General features: G+C 49.1%; 1 protein-coding gene across 2 annotated transcripts in view; it reads left to right on the top strand.

Annotated features, from left to right (window-relative positions):
• Positions 1 to 274: 274 nt before the first annotated feature.
• LOC147108000 (vascular cell adhesion protein 1-like) overlaps positions 275 to 20,869 on the top strand; it is a 37,037-nt gene continuing 16,442 nt past the window's right edge. The window contains exons 1-7 of one of the 2 annotated variants that reach the window (XM_086004394.1): positions 275 to 1,653; positions 8,238 to 8,516; positions 10,331 to 10,648; positions 12,052 to 12,333; positions 13,176 to 13,424; positions 15,196 to 15,468; positions 18,964 to 19,236. In XM_086004394.1, the coding sequence (XP_085860520.1) occupies positions 1,566 to 1,653; positions 8,238 to 8,516; positions 10,331 to 10,648; positions 12,052 to 12,333; positions 13,176 to 13,424; positions 15,196 to 15,468; positions 18,964 to 19,236 (1,762 nt within the window). In that variant the 5' untranslated portion in view covers positions 275 to 1,565. Of the gene's footprint in view, positions 1,654 to 8,237; positions 8,517 to 10,330; positions 10,649 to 12,051; positions 12,334 to 13,151; positions 13,425 to 15,195; positions 15,469 to 18,963; positions 19,237 to 20,869 lie in introns of both variants that reach the window. The other variant, XM_086004393.1, reaches the window with a different exon arrangement.

Here is a 20,869-nt window from a genome sequence, read left to right as displayed (position 1 = left end):
AATATTTTACAGGCACATCAATAAAAAAGGAAGGTTGGGATGGGAATAGGGCCATTAAGGGATAGACAGGACAATACCACAGGTATACCCGGCTACCGACCATATAGCACATATACCAGAAACGCTGTTTACGGAGGTCACGGTCCATCATCAAAGACCCTACCCACCCCAGCCACAGTCTGTCAGAGCTGTGTCCTGAGTAGAGCGGAGTTCATTCAGTAACAGAGTGCGGCCCTGTGACCCGGGGAATGATGCTGTTTCTTAGCTTCACTCACACACCGGCCCACGCGGCCTGGCACAAGAGGCAAACTGACCTGCCGCTGGGAATCCCCAGAATAACGGCAGGGTGCAACACCGCTAACATCTAAGACTTCTTATGCGGACCCCTCAAAATTTTCTCGCGGACCCCTCCCTCGGTTGAGATCCTGACCGTGCACACTCTGGTCCCACCTCCTCCCCGACCCTCACTGCTTTATTTTTACAGTCTGGAATTTTTCAGAGATCTTCTCCAACGAATATTTGGTCAAAGTTTCGCGGATCCCCTGGAATGTCTCCGCCGACCCCAGTTTGAGAACAACCGATTAAAATTTTTAAAAATTTATTCTCAGGATCTGGGCGTCGCTGGCATTTATTGCCCATCCCTGATTGCCCTCGAGAAGGTGGTGGTGAGCCGCCTTCTTGAACCGCTGCAGTCCATCAGAGCATTTTTTTTGATACGACTGAGTGGCCATTTACAGAGGGGCAGTTAAGAATCAACCACATTTGCTAAGGGTCTGGAGTCACATATAGGCCAGACCGGGTCAGGACGGCAGATTTCCTTCCCTAAACGACATTAGTTATAGGTCAGACCGGGTAAGGACGGCAGATTTCCTTCCCTAAAGGACATTAGTGAACCAGGTGGGTTTTTACGACAATCTGGTGGTTTCATGGTCACTATTACTGATACTAGCTTTTTATTCCAGATTTATTTAATGAACTGAATTTACATTCCCCAGCTGCCGTGGTGGGATTTGAACTTACGTCTCTGGATCATTAGTCCAGGCCTCTGGATTACTAGCCCACTATGCTACCGTACCCTTAATTGAATGGCAAACTAGGTTCGACGGGCTGAATGGCCTCCTCCTGTTCCTAATGACCATTTCTAAAACCGGGATCTCAAACAAACTGCACACAGACAATTGACTTGGCAACCAAAAAGTTTCAGTTAAAGTTTAAAGTAGGGAGATTCCAGGGGGTTAAACTGCTGCGCCGTAAAGTGCTGTTGGTTTGAAACCACAGGCAAGTGACACGTGCGAGACCCTTTGAACATCCAGGATATAACTGACAGATTCATCCCTTTCCCTTACTGAAGGAGAGAGAGAGAGAGGTTCGTAGGAAGCCCATGAATTATCGCAGCTTACAGTTCTGAGTGTCTGGAGACCCTGGGCTACACAAGAGGCCCCCAATCTACTCGAACACAACTCATATTTATTTATATAGAAGCTTCTCTGACCAAAAGGCTTAGGGCTGCTCTGATCATCAATAATTTAATTTAAATGGTTTAAAGAAGTCATTTTTTTTTTTAAATGACTGGAATTTCAAACCTAAGGGCCAAGATGAGGAGAAATACCCCTTTACTGATTTTCATCGTACTTGTACTGATCCAAGATCCTGGTGAGTACTTTACATTTTTTTTCAGTTTAAAATCTTTGTTCTGAACCAAAAATATTCGTTAACGAAATATGTATGTCTAAATTAAAGACAAAGGACAACTTGATGAGTTAATTGTGGGGAACTTTTAAAGGACAGTTCCCTGAGAGGGAAGCATTCAAATGCATTGATTTTAAAATTATATTCTGTGATCCTGTAAGAAAAAAATAGGCCACGGTTATAGTATCTGTGCAGTTTTGGGTGTCCCATTACAGAAAGGACATTAACTCCACTGAGAGTGTTCCGCGTAGATTCACCAGGATGGGACCAGAGATACTGGGGCCCATTCCACTGGGGCAGAGAAGACTAGAAGGAGATTTAATTGAGAGTTTTAAAAAATGATAAAGAGTTTTGATGGAGCGAGTGGGGAAAGACTATTTCCCCTGGGTGGGGAGTCAGTGACAAGGGGGGTCATTAATTTAAAATTGTCATGGAGAGTGAGGCGAGCGTTATTGGAAATGTATTCATTCCGAGGGTTCTTGAAGCACGGAGTGCTTTGCCACAGGGAGTGCTTGAGGCTGAGACCATCGCACCCTTTAAGGGAAAATTGGGTAAATAGTTGAAACAGAGAAAGATGCAAGACTATGGGGAGAGAGCAGGGCAGTGGGACCAGTTTTGGATTACTCTAGCAAACAGCCGGCGTCAGTCAAATCAATCCTGTGGATTCCGTGCATGGCTACATTCCACAAGGGCTGGGGGGAGGGGGGTCAGGGGATCGCAGGAACCAGGGCTGGTGTCTTTCATCCTCTCCAGCCTCGGCTGCTGAACAAACTTTCACCAGAAGGCTTCGACATTTCACAAACCTCAGCTGTAGATCTGATCGAGGACCGACAGATACAGAGTAAAGTTCCCTCTACACTGTCCTATCAAACACTCCCAGGGCAGGTACAGCACGGGTTAGATACAGAGTAAAGCTCACTCTACACTGTCCCATCAAACACTCCCAGGGCAGGTACAGCACGGGTTAGGTACAGAGTAAAGCTCCCTCTACACTGTCCCATCAAACACTCCCAGGACAGGTACAGCACGGGTTAGATACAGAGTAAAGCTCCTTCTACAGTGTCCCATCAAACACTCCCAGGGCAGGCACAGCACGGGTTAGATACAGAGTAAAGCTCCCTCTACACTGTCCCATCAAACACTCCCAGGGCAGGTACAGCACGGGTTAGATACAGAGTAAAGCTCCCTCTACACTGTCCCATCAAACACTCCCAGGGCAGGTACAGCACGGGTTAGATACAGAGTAAAGCTCCCTCTACACTGTCCCATCAAACACTCCCAGGGCAGGTACAGCATGGGTTATGTTGGATCCGTGGTTCAGTGGATGTGCTATTATTAAATAATCACACGGATGCTGTACATTAACAATAAACAGGTCTTTACTGGAGGAGGGTAGTCTCTAGACTGGGGGTACAGAGGCATGCGCAAAGCTTATATACCGGTGTGGTCACTGCCGGTACCACAGTATACAGGAGCTGTAAAAGTAGTTCTGACTTAAAGGCACATACACTACAATTCCTCCCCTTTTAGATTAGTAATACCCCTAATATTCAAATAACAATTAACATTTCAACATGTACATTAAACAACAAAAGTCCATTTATAGATTCAGTCTTTGGGGCGGCTTCCTGACCCTTTTGGGATAGCGCCTTTCCGGAGGTTCTTGTTCTTGGTGCAGAGGCGATTCTGACCCCTTTTCATTGGGTAGTTCATCGGGTTCCACTGCTACTGGGTCTGAAGTAGATGCTACCGGTATGTCGGGTTCATCCCCAGGTACTTGAGACATGGGGTTGACGCGTTCCTGTGACGCTAAGATCTGATCGACGTGGCGTCTCACAATGTTCTCCCCGACATCCACTGTGTACATTAATGGCCCCTGCCTTGTACATATCGTTCCGGGTTGCCATTTCTCTGTTCGATAGTCACGGGCCAAGACTGGTTGCCCTACATTGAAGCTCCTTGTCGGCTTCTCATTGATGTGCTGGAATTGTTTGTCCTCAACATTTCTTCGCACATTTGGTCTGAGCAAGTCCAGACGAGATCTCAACCTTCAGTTAAAGAACATCATGGCCGGGGTCTGGTTGGTAACTGCATGTGTCGCGTTTCGGTAGGCTAATAAGAAACTGTCCATCTTATGCTGTAGTGGAATTTCATCGTCGCACATGGCCTTTATCGCCTTCTTAAAGGTTTGTACGAACCTCTCAGCCAATCCATTTGTGGCTGGATGATACGGGGCGGATGTGTAATGCCTTACCCCATTCCTTTTCATAAATTTTTGGAACTCGTCGGACACAAACTGTGGTCCATTATCAGAGCAAATCTGCTCTGGCAAACCGTTTCTGGCAAATATGGTCCGTAGGACTGCAATCGTTTTCTCTGTAGTGGTTGAAGACATTTTTATCACCTCAGGCCACTTTGAATGAGCATCCACTGCTATTAAGAACATTGAGTCCATGAATGGACCAGCGAAATCAATATGCACCCGTTGCCATGGAGAGGAGGGCCACTCCCATGGGTGTAGAGGGACATGTGGTGGTGCATTTTGGACCTTCTGGCATCCTAAGCAGCTTTTAGTCAGGTCTTCAATTTGTTGATCGATTCCTGGCCACCACACATAAGCCCTAGCAAGGCTTTTCATATTCACTCCCCCCAGATGACCTTCATGCAGCTCATTTAGCACTCTCTCCCTTAACTTGGGTGGAATCACCACTCTGGATCCACACATCACTGTCCCCTGGCATACTGACAGCTGTTCTCTTCTGGATGAGAATGCTGACAACAGTGAGTCACCATGTGTTGGCCATCCCCTCACCGTCAATTCATATACCCGCGACAGCATCGGATCATTGCGGGTCTCCTTCGCTATATCCGCGTTTGTTACTGGCAATCGTTCAATTATTGACGAATAAAATATCTCGATAAGGTCCACTGCTGGTGCTTCCTCCACAGTAGGCAGTGGCAGGCGCGATAGCCCATCAACGTTCCCATGCTGTTTCGTCTTTTTATATTCTATTTCATATTGATTCGCCCCTAGAAAGAGGGACCATCTTTGTAACCGCTGTGCAGTCATCACTGGAACGCCCTTCTTAGGATTAAAGATGGAGACAAGTGGTTGGTGGTCAGTCAGCAAGGTGAACTTCTGCCCATGCAGATAGTGGTTGAATTTTTTTACTCCCCATACTAGGCTGAGGGCCTCCCTGTCAATCTGGGCGTAGTTGCGCTTGGCTGAGGTTAGTGACCGAGACGCAAAGGCTACTGGCCTCTCCAACCCGTCTGGGAATTTGTGCGACAGCACCGCTCCAATCCCATAGGGTGATGCATCACATGCCAAACGAATTGGTAGTGCTGGGTTGAAATGGGCCAACACCTCTTTTGATGTGATCAATTCTTTACACTTCTGGAAAGCTCGTCTACGTTCGTCATCCCACTTCCATGGTACCCCTGTTTGCAGTAGGGTGTTCAGCGGGTGTAATACCGTAGACAAATTTGGTAAGAACTTGTGGTAGTAGTTTACCAGCCCGAGGAGCGACCTCAGTTGTGACACATTTTCCGGTGCTGGAGCCTTGACTACTGCCTCAATCTTGTCAGGGGACTTATGTAACCCCTCTTCATCGATGACGTGGCCACAATACGAGATCTGTTTCTGGAAAAACTCGCACTTGTGGCGATTAGCTCATAGCCCATACTCCTTTAATCTGGTGAGCACCTTCTCCAAGTTGGCGAGGTGATCACCGTCATTTTTGCCCGTGACCAAGATGTCGTCCAAATAACACTGGGTCCCTGGAATCCCTTGCAGGATCTGATCCATCGCCCTTTGCCAGATAGCCGGAGCCGAGGCTACTCCAAACACCAGCCGGTTGTATTGATAGAGACCTTTATGAGTGTTGATCGTAAGGTAATGTTTTGAAGCTTCTTCTACCTCCATTTGCAAGTACGCCTGGGCTAGATCAATTTTCGTGAAGCGTTTACCTCCAGATAGTGAGGCGAAAATATCCTCAATTCGTAGAAGCGGATATTGCACCGTGTGAAGGACTGGGTTCACTGTCACCTTAAAATCCCCACAGATGCGGACCTTCTTTGGTTCCCCAGGCGTATTACTCAATGACCTCTTCATTACAGGAACGATGGGTGTAGCCCACTCGCTCCAGTCCACTTTGGGCAGTACTCCTGAACGTTCCAACCCTTCCAGCTCTGCTTCAACAGCTGGTCTGATTGCATAAGGCACTGGTCTGGCCTTCAGAAACTTTGGGCTTGCATTTTCCTCTATTTTAATCGTTGCTGTTATTCCTTTTAGTGTTCATAGTCCCTCCTGGAACACTTCTTTTGCGTCAGTTAGCATTTTTGACAGTCATCCAGGTGTGACGTCGTCATCCTTTTTGGCCTCAACCTTCAGTGCCTGTATGGAATGCCAATCTAATTGTATCTTCCGGATCCATTCACGTCCTAGCAGTGGTGGTCCTCCATTTGGCAATACATATATATCCATTTTAGGTATTTCCTGGCCTTTATATGTCACTTTCACCCTTATTTTTCCTTTGGGGTAGACTTTTTGCCCCGTATACGTCTTCAAGACAATCTCTGTAGCTTTCAAGGGTATGTGTGAAAATAGCCGCTTGTAGTCTCTTTGATTTATGACTGTTAGAGCTGACCCTGTGTCCAATTCCATTTTCACTTGGACTCCGTCTATCTTGAGTGTAACTCAGATAGTCTGGTGATCCTCCATTTCTGTTACCTTATGTAGTTTCAGACAACCCAGCGCCTTGCTTCCGGAGTCTGTGTCACTTTTCTGTTCATCTGAACCACTGTCCATCACCTGGTGTACCTTTTTGTACTTCTCCTGTGGAGATTTCTTACTGTTGGTTTTCTTCCCAGACCTGCAGACTCTTGCTATGTGTCCTGCTTTCCCACACTGTCTGCACACTTGGTCCTTGAACCAACAATCTTTCTGGTCATGTGTTGTTCTGCCGCAGCGATAGCACTTCCCTGTTCCATAGGACATTTCATTGGTGCCATATTCTTGCGGTCTCCGTTGTATCTCTGCAGCGCCCCTTGCGGCTGCTTCGTGTGATACTGCCATACTGAAAGCTTTGTCCAGCGTAAGGTCCTTTTCTGATAGAAGCCGTTTCTGGGTTCCTTCACTTTGTAGCCCACACACAAACTTGTCCCTTAACGTATCTGCTAGTCCCGCTCCAAACTGGTAGTGTTTCGATAGCTTGCGCAGTTCCGTTAGGTACTCAGCATTGCTTTCGTCTTTGTGTTGGTTCCTTTTATGGAACTTAAATCGTTCTGCTATCAGCAGCGCTGTGGGGTTTAAGTGGTCCTGTAGTATTTCTACTATGCTTTCAAAATTCTTGTTTACCGGCTTCTCTGGGGTTATTAGATTTCGCAGTAACCCATAAGTTTTTGCACCCATGGAATTTAACAGAACCAGTGCTTTATTAGCATCTGGCACTTCATTCGCCCTGCAGTACACCTCAATACGTTCCACATATGTCGCCCAATCTTCGACTTCATTGTCGAAAGTAGAGATACTGCCACTCTTCGGCATCCTTGGGTGTGAGTTAACTGTCACAATGGCGCCTCCCGCGCTTCCCCTTCTTCTCCGCTGGCACAAAATGGCGTCTCCCGCGCTTTCCTTCCTTCCCGCGCTCGCCCTTCTTCTCTGCTGCGGCTTCTAAAAATGGCGCCTCCCGCGCTCTTCCTTCTTCTCCGTGGCTCAATGGCGTCTCCCCTTTCTTCGCCCCGCGGACCCTGTTCAGCCCGTGAGCCCTGGCTGTGCTCTGCGCGTTCTTCTTTTTATATTTTTCGACGCCGCTTAGACTAGAACCCGGCTGTTTCTTTACCCTCTCTCTCTCCGGTTTGTTTTCTTTTTCTCGACGCCGCTCGGTGTTCAACCCCCGGCTGCGCCCTGCGCTCTTCACCCTCTGTCTTACCCCCGTCGACGCTGCTCGGCTTTCTCTCCGCCGTCGGTCGGCTCCAGCCACCGCTGCTCGGGAAGGGTCTGCGCTGGACCTGTCGTCGGTCTCTTACTGCTCGTTGTGGCTGGGGAACCAAGCCCGGCTCTCCACAGCCTCCCCTGCGAAGTTGAATCTCTGTCTAACTGCTGGGTGGTTGCTCGTGGTCGACGCCCGTGTTCCTGGCCTCGACTATTTTTTTTTTTATGTTGCAGGTAGATTCGAATCGACACTCGTCGCCACTGTTGGATCCGTGGTTCAGTGGATATGCTATTATTAAATAATCACACGGACGCTGTACATTAACAATAAACAGGTCTTTACTGGAGGAGGGTAGTCTCTCGACTGGGGGTACAGAGGCATGCGCAAAGCTTATATACCGGTGTGGTCACTGCCGGTACTACAGTATACAGGAGCTGTAAAAGTAGTTCTGACTTAAAGGCACATACACTACAGGTTAGATACAGAGTAAAGCTCCCTCTACACTGCCCCATCAAACACTCCCAGGGCAGGTACAGCACGGGGTTAGATACATTTGTCCCAGACCCCTGTGGTTGTTTTTTAAGCTCGATATATTCTTTGTCTGTTCCCCAGTTCTTGTGAGAGCGAGCGGAGAGATTCTGGCCATCTCCCCGGAATCCCCTGTCGTAGGGATTGGAGAGGCCGTGGAGTTAACGTGTATCGCTCGCTGCGACAGCGACCAACCACAGTGGGTGAAAACAATCGACTCCACAGCCGGAAAAGTGACTTATTCTGGCTCTAGGACAGTTCTACGAATTGACAAGGCGCTGGAAACATCTGAGGGTGATTACAAATGCACCATCACCTGCGCAGGAAAATTCTACAGCAAGAAGATCTGGCTAGCGGTTTACTGTAAGTAGAAACATAGAAACATAGAAGAGAGGAGCAGGAGTAGGCCATTCGGCCCCTCGAGCCTGCTCCGCCATTCAATGAGATCATGGCTGATCATCCAAATTCAGTACCCTGTGTCTGCTTTCTCCCCATATCCCTTGATCCCTTTAGCCTTAAGAAATATATCCAACTCCTTCCTGAATATATTTAATGAATTGGCCTCAACTGCCTTGTGTGGTAGAGAATTCCACAGGTTCACCACTCTCTGGATGAAGAAATTCCTCCTCATCTCTGTCCTAAATGGCTTACCCCTTATCCTTAGAATGCTCGGTAAACGAGAAGCAAGAGTGCCGAGTCTCTGGGACAGAAATTCTCCTTCTCCCGTCACTCTCCCCGTCACACTCTCCCTGTCACACACTCACTGTCACACTCTCCCCGTCACACTCACTGTCACACTCTCCCCATCACACTCACTGACACACTCTCTCCATCACACTCTCTCCGTCACACTCTGTCCGTCACACTCTCTCTGTCACACTCTCCCCGTCACACTCACTGTCACACTCTCCCCGTCACACTCACTGACACACTCTCTCTGTCACACTCTGTCCGTCACACTCTCCCCGTCACACTCACTGTCACACTCTCCCTGTCACACTCACGGTCACACTCTCCCCGTCACACTCTCCCCATCACACTCACTGACACACTCTCTCCATCACACTCTGTCCGTCACACTCTCTCTGTCACACTCTCCCCGTCACACTCACTGTCACACTCTCCCCGTCACACTCACTGTCACACTCTGTCCATCACACTCACTGTCACACTCTCCCTGTCACACTCACGGTCACACTCTCCCCGTCACACTCTCCCCATCACACTCACTGTCACACTCTGTCCGTCACACTCACTGTCACACTCTCCCTGTCACACTCACGGTCACACTCTCCCCGTCACACTCTCCCCGTCACACTCTCCCCATCACACTCACTGTCACACTCTCCCCGTCACACTCACTGTCACACTCTCCCGTCACACTCACTGTCACACTCGCTCCGTCACACTCTCCCCATCACACTCACTGTCACACTCTCCCCGTCACACTCACTGTCACACTCTCCCGTCACACTCACTGTCACACTCTCCCCATCACACTCACTGTCACACTCTCCCCATCACACTCACTGTCACACTCTCCCGTCACACTCACTGTCACACTCTGTCCGTCACACTCTCTCCGTCACACTCTGTCCGTCACACTCACTGTCACACTCTCCCCGTCACTCTCCCTGTCACTCTCCCTGTCACACTCACTGTCACACTCTCCCCATCACACTCACTGTCACACTCCCCGTCACACTCCCCATCACACTCCCCATCACACTCTCCCCATCACACTCTCCCCCTCACACTCACTGTCACACTCACTGTCACACTCACTGTCACAGCCCCCCGTGACACGTTCCCGTTATACGTCCCGCCCGTTATATGCCATTATACAGAGAGAGACAGACAGACATGGATAGAGACACAGATAGAAGCAGAGAGGCAGGCAGTGAGAGAGAGAGAGAGAGAGAGAGACAGCCAGCGTAGCAGAATCACAGGAACAGAGACAGACAGGGCATAGAGTGAGAGAGGCAGAATGAGATGGAGAGAAATATGCAGAAACAGAGAAAGAGGTAGAGAGACACAGAAAGACAGATATGGAGAGAGAGGAACAGACAGAGAGAATGGAATGGAGAGCAATAAAGACGACAGCACTCTGATTCTAGAGACACGGCTGTGTATAAATGTGATGTACTCACACTTTCAAAAGCTTGTCTTCCTTTCAGCATTCCCACACAGTCCCAAATTGGCGTTGCAGTCGGCCAATCCAGTGGCTGGGCAAACAGTGAGCCTGGAGTGTTCAGCGCGAGACCTTTACCCCTGCTACGCCATCAAGGTTCTTTGGTATCACAACCTTGATCTTCTCGAGGATCGTGACGAGCCAGCGATTTGGAACCCTGACTCTACGTGTACCGTAGCCTCTCAACTAAACTACAAGACAAAGACCACGAACAAACACCTCACATTCACCTGTGACATTGAGCTCGGCCTAACCTCCGGCGGGTTCACCGGGAAGAACACTTCACTGGAGATACATCTTAACAGTGAGTCACTCTGGACTGGCCCTTCCATGGGCGCACCTTTGGGTGCTAAGTTGCGAAACCAGGGGCCTTAAAAACAAGATAGTTACTAATAAATCCAGTAGAGAAATAGGGAGAAAGTTCTTTTGAAATGTTTTCAAAAGGAAACTAGACGAGTACGTGAGGGAGAAGGGGATAGAAAGATATGCTGAAAGGCTGAGATGAGGCAGATGGAACAGGAGGAGACTCGTGTGGAGTCTAAATGCTAGCACAGGCTAGTTGGGCCGAATGGCCTGTTTCTGTGCTGTATATTCTATGTAATTCTAATTCTCTAGTTTGAGATGTTTAAAAGATTTGATAGGGTATTGTGTTCACTTCAAAAAGTACCTCATTGGCTTTGGGACGTCCCGAGGTCGTGAAAGGCGCTATAGAAATGCAAGTCTTTCTTTTCAGATTTAACATCGCCCTTAGCCTTGGATGTCAGACTTTGGGCAAATGTTAAATCTGGACGGGAATTGAGATGTGCGGGGGGGTCGAAGCAGGTGGTGGAAGCTGCTGGGACTCGCTGGAGGGGCGAGCACCGGGAGATTGAAACCCCCCCGGGCCTCATTAGCATTTCCCATCAGTAATTCCCCATTCGGGAAAGAGGCCAACACTGACACGCGGGAATCGGAATCCGTGGGGTTCAGGTCACCACCGGGGACCCTTGGAAACAGACCCCGGCAAGGCAAGTGAGGAATGGGGGTGCAAGGGGCTGGGGGGGGGGTGGTCAGAAAGTCAGTGATCGAGGAAGGGGGATGTCTGGGACAGGAGGACCAGGAACACCTCAACAACAACTTGCATTTATAGGATGGAGAGACGCCCTCTTTAAAAGGGGTCCCTGATGTAGAGACTCCGTCTTTAAAAGGGTTTCCCGATGGTGACAATCCCTCTGTAAAAGGGTTTCCTGATTGTGAGACTCCCTCTTTAAAAGGGGTCCCTGATGAAGAGACGCCCACTGTAAAAGGGGTCCCTGATGGAGAGACTCCCTCTTTAAAAGGGTTTCCCGATGGAGAGACTCCCTCTTTAAAAGGGGTCCCTGATGGAGAGACTCCCTCTTTAAAAGGGGTCCCTGATGGAGAGACGCCCTCTGTAAAAGGGGTCCCTGATGGAGATACTCCCTCTTTAAAAGGGGTCCCTGATGGAGATACTCCCTCTTTAAAAGGGGTCCCTGATGGAGAGACTCCCTCTTTAAAAGGGGTCCCTGATGGTGAGGTGACTATAAAGGTGTTGTGAATGAGATCCTACCCCTGCCCGTTTCTATAGGTCTCCCGCCACTGCCCTTTGGTATTCAGCTCCTCTGAGAACTTGTCTTGTTATTTTTTCCCATTTTTATCGTGTCTCTTTGAATATTCTCCCCGGTGAAATAGTCTCTTTGTGAAATGCAGCTGGGCTGTACAACATCTGGATAGAGCCAACCCACGCCGTGGGACGGGCAGGAGATCTGCTGTCCATGTCCTGCAGTGCAAACGGCACCCCTGTACCCACAGTCACCTGGAGGAAGTCCGGCCGGGGCACAGGGACCCCCACCCATTGGAGCATCACCCATGAAAATGGCTGTTCAACGCTGAATATCAATGAGCTGCAACCCCAGGACGGCGGAGTTTACATCTGTGAAATCAGCAGCGGTGGAAACAGCACTGAACGCCAGAGTTCAGTCGAAGTTTGGTGTAAGCATCTCTGCCTTTTTAGAAAATATTTAATTGAACCATACAGCACAGGAGGAGGCCATTCGGCCCATTGTGTCTGTTCCGGCTCTTTGAAAGAGCTCTCCAATTAGTCCCACTCCTCCTGCTCCCACTCTGACAGGAGGAGGCCATTCGGCCCATCGTGTCAGTGCCAGCTCTTTGAAAGAGCTCTCCAATTAGCCGCACTCTTCCCCTGCTCCCACCCTGACAGGAGGAGGCCATTCAGCCCATTGTGTCGGTGCTGGCTCTTTCCCTGCAAATCTTTTCCTTTTCAAGTATAAATCCAGTTCCCTTTTGAAAGATCCATTTGCGAGAGACGCCAGCGCGCAGTAAAGTCACGCCGCACGCCATATTGGACCCTTCGGCACTCTTTAGACGGGGCCCCAGGGATTGGGACAGATCAGACATGCCTGCCGCAAAATGGCGGACCTGGGTCGAAGGGCCGAATGGCCAGCTCCTGTTCATGTGTTCCTGTAGGATTGCTGGATCGAGCGGTTCCCTTTATAGCCAATTTAACAACCGAATCCAGCCTTAAAGTGGCCTCACAGGGCCAAAAAATTATTTGAGGGAATATTGTTGGCAATCCTAGCCCACGTACTGAGAATTGACATTTCAGTTTTACAGGCGGTTTTCAGACACCCTCGATAAAAGGTTGCGTGAGAAACAAGATGAGGAGAGTCGGGAGCCAGTGTAGGGTCAGCGAGCACAGGGGGTGATGGGCGAACGGGACTCGGTGCGAGTTAGGACACGGGGGCAGCAGAGTTTTTGGATGAGCTGAAGTTTGCTTCCTGATTTTCCAGACGGTCCCCGGAATGTTTCCATAGATGGTGCGGGCAGCGGCAGGGAGAGCGAGGCGCTGACCTTAACCTGCCGCGGAGACGCCAACCCTGAACCCAACATCACCTGGGGGAAAACAGACCCCGGCGGGCAACGGAGGTGGAACATTGCCAGGTCGCGGGGAAGGTCGGAGCTGAGAATTGATTCACTGAGACCCGACGACCAGGGGATTTACGAGTGTGTCGTGGAGAATAAAATGGGTGAAGTGCGGCTGGAAACTCGGGTCGATGTCGAATGTGAGTATCTCTGTTATAAGCGTCCCGAGGTCATAAAGGCGCATCCTAAAAGCAGGACAGGGTGGGACAACACACAGGATAACACATGGGCTCGAGTGTGTTACAGTTCACACAATCCTGATGAAGAGTCGACACAGAATCATAGAATCTTACAGCACATCACTCCAGTGCAGTAGCGAGGGAGTGCTGCACTGTCGGAGGTGCCGTCTTTCGGATGAGACGTTAAACCGAGGCCCCGTCTGCTCTCTCATGTGGACGTAAAAGATCCCACGGCCACTATTTCGAAGAAGAGCAGGAGATTTCTCCCCGGTATCCTGGCCAATATTTATCACATTGTTGTTTGAGGGAGCTTGCTGTGCGCAAATTGGCTGCCGCATTTCCCACATTACAACAGTGACTCCACTTCAAAAGTACTTCATTGGCAGTAAAGCACTTTGAGTCGTCTGGTGGTCGTGAAAGGCGCTATAGAAATGCAAGTCTTTCTTTCATTTATTCACAGAAGGAGGCCATTTGGTCCATCATGTCTGTGCCGGCTCTTTGGAAAGAGTTCTCCAATTAGTCCCACTCCCCTGCACTCTCCCCATAACCCTGCAAATTTCAAATATTTATCCAATTCCCTTTTGAAAGATTCGCTTTCGGGAGACGCTAGCGCACTTCCAGCGCGCAATAAGGGCACGCCGCACGCCATATTGGACCCTTCGGCACACCTTAGACAGGGCCACAGGGATTGGGATAGATCAGACATGCCTGCCACAAAATGGCGGATCTAGGTCGAAGGGCCAAATGTCCAACTCCTGTTCATGTGTTCCTGTAGGATTGCTGGATCTAGAGGATCCCTTTCTTCTTTTCATCGTAGGCAGTTCCTCGGAACCAAGGATGACTTGCTTCCACATTAAAAATGAGTTCTCAGGTGACTGATGAGTCCAATGCGGGACCTACAGTCTCTGTCACAGGTGGGGCAGACGGTGGGTGGGGTGCTTGGGTTGACGTGCGCTCCTTCCGCTGTTTGCGCTTGGCTTCTGCTTGCTCCCGGCGAAGAGACTCGAGGTGTTCGGCGCCTTCCCGGATGCTTCTCCTCCACTTTGTGCGGTCTTGGGCCAGGGATTCCCAAGTGTCGGTGGGGATGTTGCACTTTTTCAAGGAGGCTTTGAGGGTGTCCCTGAAGTGTTTCTTCTGCCCACCTGGGCTCTCTTGCCGTGTCGGAGCTCCGAGTAGAGCGCTTGTTTTGGGAGTCTCGTATCGTGCATGCGGATGATGTGACCCGTCCATCGGAGCTGATCGAGCGTGGTCAAAGCTTCGATGCTGGGGATGTTGGCCTGAGCGAGAACACTGACGTTGGTGCGCCTATCCTGCCAATGGATTGTGGAGGCAGCGTTGGTGATACCTCTCCAGTGCATTGAGGTGCCTGCTGTACATGGTCCATGTCTCTGAGGCATACAGGAGGGCGGGTATCACTGCAGCTCTGTAGACCATTTATAGCCAATTTAACAACCAAATCCAGCCTTAAAGTGGCCTCACAGGGCCAAAAAATATTCAAGGGGATGTTGTTGGCAATCCTAGCCCACGTACTGAGAATTGACATTTCAGTTTTACAGGCGGTTTTCAGACACCCTTGATAAAAGGTTGAGTGAGAAACAAGATGAGGAGAGTCGGGAGCCAGTGTAGGGTCAGCGAGCACAGGGGGTGATGGGCGAACGGGACTCGGTGCGAGTTAGGACACGGGGGCAGCAGAGTTTTTGGATGAGCTGAAGTTTGCTTCCTGATTTTCCAGACGGTCCCCGGAACGTTTCCATAGATGGTGCGGGCAGCGGCAGGGAGAGCGAGGCGCTGATCTTAACCTGCCGCGGAGACGCCAACCCTGAACCCAACATCACCTGGGGGAAAACAGACCCCGGCGGGCGACGGAGTTGGAACATTGCCGGGTCGCGGGGAAGGTCAGAGCTGAGAATCGATTCCCTGAGACCCGACGACCAGGGGATTTACGAGTGTGTCGTGGAGAATAAAATGGGTGAAGTGCGGCTGGAAACTCGGGTCGATGTCGAATGTGAGTATCTCTGTTATAAACATCCCGAGGTTATAAAGGTGCATCATAAAGACAGGACAGGGTGGGACAACACACAGGATAACACATGCGCTCGAGTGTGTTACAGTTCACACAATCCTGATGAAAAGTCGACACAGAATCATAGAATCTTACAGCACAGTACTCCAGTGCAGTACCGAGGGATTGCTGCACTGTCGGAGGTGCCGTCTTTCGGATGAGACATTAAACCAAGGCCCCATCTGCTCTCTCATGTGGACGTAAAAGATCGCATGGCCCACTATTTCGAAGAAGAGCAGGAGATTTCTCCCCGGTATCCTCGCCAATATTTTATCACATTGCTGTTTGTGGGAGCTTGCTGTGCGCAAATTGTCTGCCGCATTTCCCACATTACAACAGTGACTCCACTTCAAAAGTACTTCATTGGCAGTAAAGCGCTTTGAGACGTCCGGTGGTCGTGAAAGGCGCTATAGAAATGCAAGTCTTTCTTTCATTTATTCACAGAAGGAGGCCATTTGGTCCATCATGGCTGTGCCGGCTCTTTGAAAAGAGTTCTCCAATTAGTCCCACTCCCCTGCTCTCTCCCCATAACCCTGCAAATTTCAAATATTTAACTGAATATAGGGAGTTAGGAGGTAAATTAAAAAATAGGACCTATGATAGAATTCTTCATTAAGATGGAGAGTGAATAGTTGATTCAGCGACTTGGGTACTGAATTTAAATAAAGGAAACTACAATGGTATGAGGCGTGAGTTGGCTAGGATGGATTGGGGAATGTTACTTAAAGGGTTGACGGTGAATAGGCAATGGCAAACATCTAAAGATCACATGGATGAACTACAGAATTTGTTCATTCCAGTTTGGCATAAAAATAAAACAAAAAAGGTGACGCAACCATGGCTAACAAGGGAAATTAGGGATAGCATAAGATCCAAGGAGAGGACATATAAATTGGCCAGAAAAAGCAGCAAACCTGAGGATTGGGAGCAGTTTAGGATTCAGCAAAGGAGGACAAAGGGATTAATTAAGAGGGGGGAAATAGAGTATGAGAGTAAGCTTGCAGGGAACATAAAAACTGACTGTAAAAGCTTCTATAGATATGTGAAGAGAAAAAGATTGGTGAAGTCAAGCGTAGGTCCCTTGCAGTCAGAATCAGGGGAATTTATAAGAGGGAGGAACTGAATGAAATCAGTATTTGTAGGGAAATGGTGTTAGGGAAATTGACGGGATTGAAGGACGATAAATCCCCAGGGCCTGATAATCTACATCCTAGGGTACGTAAGGAAGTGGCCCTAGAAATAGTAGATGCATTGCTGATCATCTTCCAAAATTCGATAGACTCTGGAGCAGTTCCCATGGATTGGAGGGTAGCTAATGTAAACCCACTATTTAAAAAAGGTGGTAGAGAAAAAACAGGGAATTATAGACTGGTAAGCCTGACATCGGTAGTGGGGAAAATGCTAGAGCCCATTATAAAAGATGTAATAGCAGAGCACTTGGAAAACAGTGACAGGATCGGACAAAGTCAACATGGATATACAAATGGTAAATCATGCTTGACTAATCTACTGGAATTTTTTGAGGATGTAACTGGTAGAATAGATAAGGGAGAACCAGTGGATGGGGTGTATTTGGACTTTCAGAAGGCATTCGATAAGAGATTAGCGTGTAAAGTTGAAGCACATGGGATTGGAGGCAAGGTACTGACTTGGATCGAAAACTGGTTGGCAGACAGGAAGCAAAGAGTTGGAATAAATGGGTCTTTTTCCATGTGGAAGGCAGTGACTAGTGGGGTACCGCAGGGATCGGTGCTAGGACCCCAGTTATTCACAATATATATTAATGATCTAGACGAGGGAACTAGATGTAATATCTCCAAGTTTGCAGACGACACAAAGATGGGTGGGCGTGTGTGCTGTGAGGAGGATGCAGAGAAACTCCAGTATGATTTGGACAGGTTGGGCGATTGGGCTGAATGATGGCAGATGCAGTATAATGTGGATAAATGCGAGGTAATCCACTTTGGTGGCAAAAACAGGAAGGCAGGTTATTATCTGAACGGCAATAGATTGGGAGAAGGGGAAGTGCAACAAGACCTGGTGTCCTTGTGCACCAGTCACTAAAGGTAAGCATGCAGGTGCAGCAAGCGGTTAAGAAGGCAAATGGTATGTTGGCCTTCATAGCGAGAGGATTCGAGTACAGGAGCAAGGATGTCTTGCTGCAGTTGTACGGGGCCTTGTTGAGACCACACCTTGAGTATTGTGTGCAGTTTTGGTCGCCTTATCTGAGGAAGGATGTTCTTGCCATGGAGGGAGTGCAGCGAAGATTCACCAGACTGATACCTGGGATGGCAGGAATGACGTATGAAGAGAGATTGGGTCGATTAGGCTTATATTCGCTAGAGTTTAGAAGAATGAGAGGGGATCTCATTGAAACTTATAAAATTCTAACAGGACTAGACAGACTAGATGCAGGAAGGCTGTTCCCGATGGCGGGGGAGTCCAGAACTAGGGGTCACAGTCTAAGGTTATGGAGTAAGCCATTTAGGACTGTGATGAGGAGGAATTTCTTCACCCAGAGAGTGGTGAACCTGTGGAATTCTCTACCACAGAAGACAGTTGAGGCCAATTCATTAAATATATTCAAGAAGGAGTTAGATATATTTCTTAAGGCTAAAGGGATCAAGGGGTATGGGGATAAAGCAGGGACAGGGTACTGAATTTGGATGATCAGCCATGATCGCATTGAATGGTGGAGCAGGCTCGAGGGGCCGAATGGCCTACTCCTGCTCCTATCTTCTATGTTTCTATGATCACAGCTTGCATGTCGTCGTGAACCAGGCGGGCGATGGTGACAATCTTTTCAGTGCAGCCAAATTTGAGGAGGACACTCCATAATCCCTCACGTTTGACAGTGTCGAAGGCCTTTGTGAGGTCAAAGAAGGCCATGTACAATGGATGATGCTGGTTCCCTGCATTTCTCTTGTAATTGACGCGCGGTGAAGATCATGTCCATTGTGTCCCTTAGTGGGCGGAATCCAAATTGCGACTCTGGGAGGAGCTCTTCAGCCACTGGGAGAAGGCAATTGAGGAGGATTCCTGCAATGACTTTCCCACAAAATGGCGGACCTGGGTCGAAGGGCCGAATGGCCAACTCCTGTTCATGTGTTCCTGTAGGATTGCTGGATCTAGAGGTTCCCTTTATAGCCAATTTAACAACCGAATCCAGCCTTAAAATGGTCTCGCAGAGCCAAAAAATATTCGACGGAACGTTGTTGGCAATCTTAGCCCACGTACTGAAAATTGACATTTCAGTTTTACAGGCGGTTTTCAGACACCCTCGATAAAAGGTTGAGTGAGAAACAAGATGAGGAGAGTCGGGAGCCAGTGTGGGTCAGTGAGCACAGGGGGTGATGGGCGAACGGGACTCGGTGCGAGTTAGGACACGGGGGCAGCAGAGTTTTTGGATGAGCTGAAGTTTGCTTCCTGATTTTCCAGATGGTCCCCGGAACGTTTCCGTAGATGGTGCGGGCAGCGGCAGGGAGAGCGAGGCGCTGACCTTAACCTGCCGTGGAGACGCCAACCCTGAACCCAACATCACCTGGGGGAAAACAGACCCCGGCGGGCGACGGAAGTGGAACATTGCCAGGTCGCGGGGAAGGTCGGAGCTGAGAATCGATTCCCTGAGACCCGACGACCAGGGGATTTACGAGTGTGTCGTGGAGAATAAAATGGGTGAAGTGCGGCTGGAAACTCGGGTCGATGTCGAATGTGAGTATCTCTGTTATAAACGACCCGAGGTCATAAAGGCGCATCGTAAAGGCAGGAGAGGGTGGGACAACACACAGGATAACACATGGGCTTGAGTGTGTTACAGTTCACACAATCCTGATGAAGAGTTGACACAGAATCATAGAATCTTACAGCACAGTACTCCAGTGCAGTACCGAGGGAGTGCTGCACTGTCGGAGGTGCCGTCTTTCGGATGAGACATTAAATCGAGGCCCCGTCTGCTCTCTCGTATGGACGTAAAAGATCCTATGGCCACTATTTGGAAGAAGAGCAGGGGGAGTTCTCCCCGGTGTCCTGGAGCTAATATTTATTCCGCAACCAACATCACTAAGACAGATTATCTGGCCATTATCACATTGCTGTAAGTGGGAGCTTGCTGTGCGCAAATTGGCTGCCGCGTTTCCCACATTACAACAGTGACTCCACTTCAAAAGTACTTAATTGGCTGTAAAGCGCTTTGGGACGTCCGGTGGTCATGAAAGGCGCTATATAAATGCAAGTCTTTCTTTTTTTCACAGAAGGAGGCCATTCGGCCCATCGTGCCTGTGCCGGCTCTTTGGTCGAGCTCTCCAATTAGTCCCACTCCCCCCTGCTCTTTCCCCAGAGCCCTGCACATTTCAAGTATTTCTCCAATTCCCTTTTGAAAGTTACTGTTGAATCTGCTTCCACCGCCCTTTCAGGCAGCGCATTCCAGATCACAAGAACTCGCTGCGTAAAAACATTCTCCTCATCTCCCCCTCTGGTTCTTTTGCCAATTACCTTCAATCTGTGTCCTCTGGTTACCGACCCTCCTGCCACTGGAAACAGTTTCTCCTTATTTACTCTCTCTAAACCTGGGACCACTGACTTGTGTTCTCTCTTTACACGGTTGGTCTTGTTCAGTTCCAGCATTTCCTGTTTCTGACACCAGGTGGGGGCTGCTCTACACCCAACGCTCACTAAAGGCTGAAATCTCTCCAGTCGGTGACAAAAAAGAGCAGAACATTCCGGAAAATGAGACTGCAGCAAGTGAGTGAGAAATAAATGGGGAGTGAGTGAGAAGTGAATACTGTATTCGCTGCTCATGATGTGGTCTCCTCTACATTGGGGCGACCAGACGCAGACTGGGTGACCGCTTTGCGGAACACCTCCGTTCAGTCCATAAGGGGGATCCCGAGCTTCCGGCCACTTTAATTCTCCGCTCCACTCCCACTCTGACCTCTCTGTCCTCGGCCTCTTGCATTGTTCCACGGAAGCTCAACGGAAGCTCGAGGAACAGCACCTCATCTTTCGATTAGGCACTTTACAGCCTTCCGGACTCAACATCAAGTTCAACAATTTCAGTCCATAACCTCGGCCCCTATTTTTTCAGGTGGCAGCTGTTGATGATTCTGCCATTCTCATTTACACTTCTAGACCCGTCTTTTGTTTCTTAACTTGTCCCATTACCATCTCCTTTTGCCTTGCACCATCATCCCTTTTGTCTTTTAATCTCTCCTGCCTTCCATCCTATCACAGACCTTCCCTTTTGTTCCTTCCTCCCCTCCCCCCTTTCCCTGCCCCCACACTTGCTTAAAACCTGTTCCATCTCCAGCTTTTTCCAGTTCTGACGAAGGGTCATCGACCTGAAACG

The sequence above is a fragment of the Somniosus microcephalus genome, chromosome 13 (assembly GCF_052327205.1).
Source record: "Somniosus microcephalus isolate GS21.2 chromosome 13, FLI_Smic_1.0, whole genome shotgun sequence".
NCBI lineage: Eukaryota > Metazoa > Chordata > Chondrichthyes > Squaliformes > Somniosidae > Somniosus > Somniosus microcephalus.
Note: the sequence above shows the minus strand (reverse complement) of the source record. Positions and strands in the feature narration are given on the sequence as shown.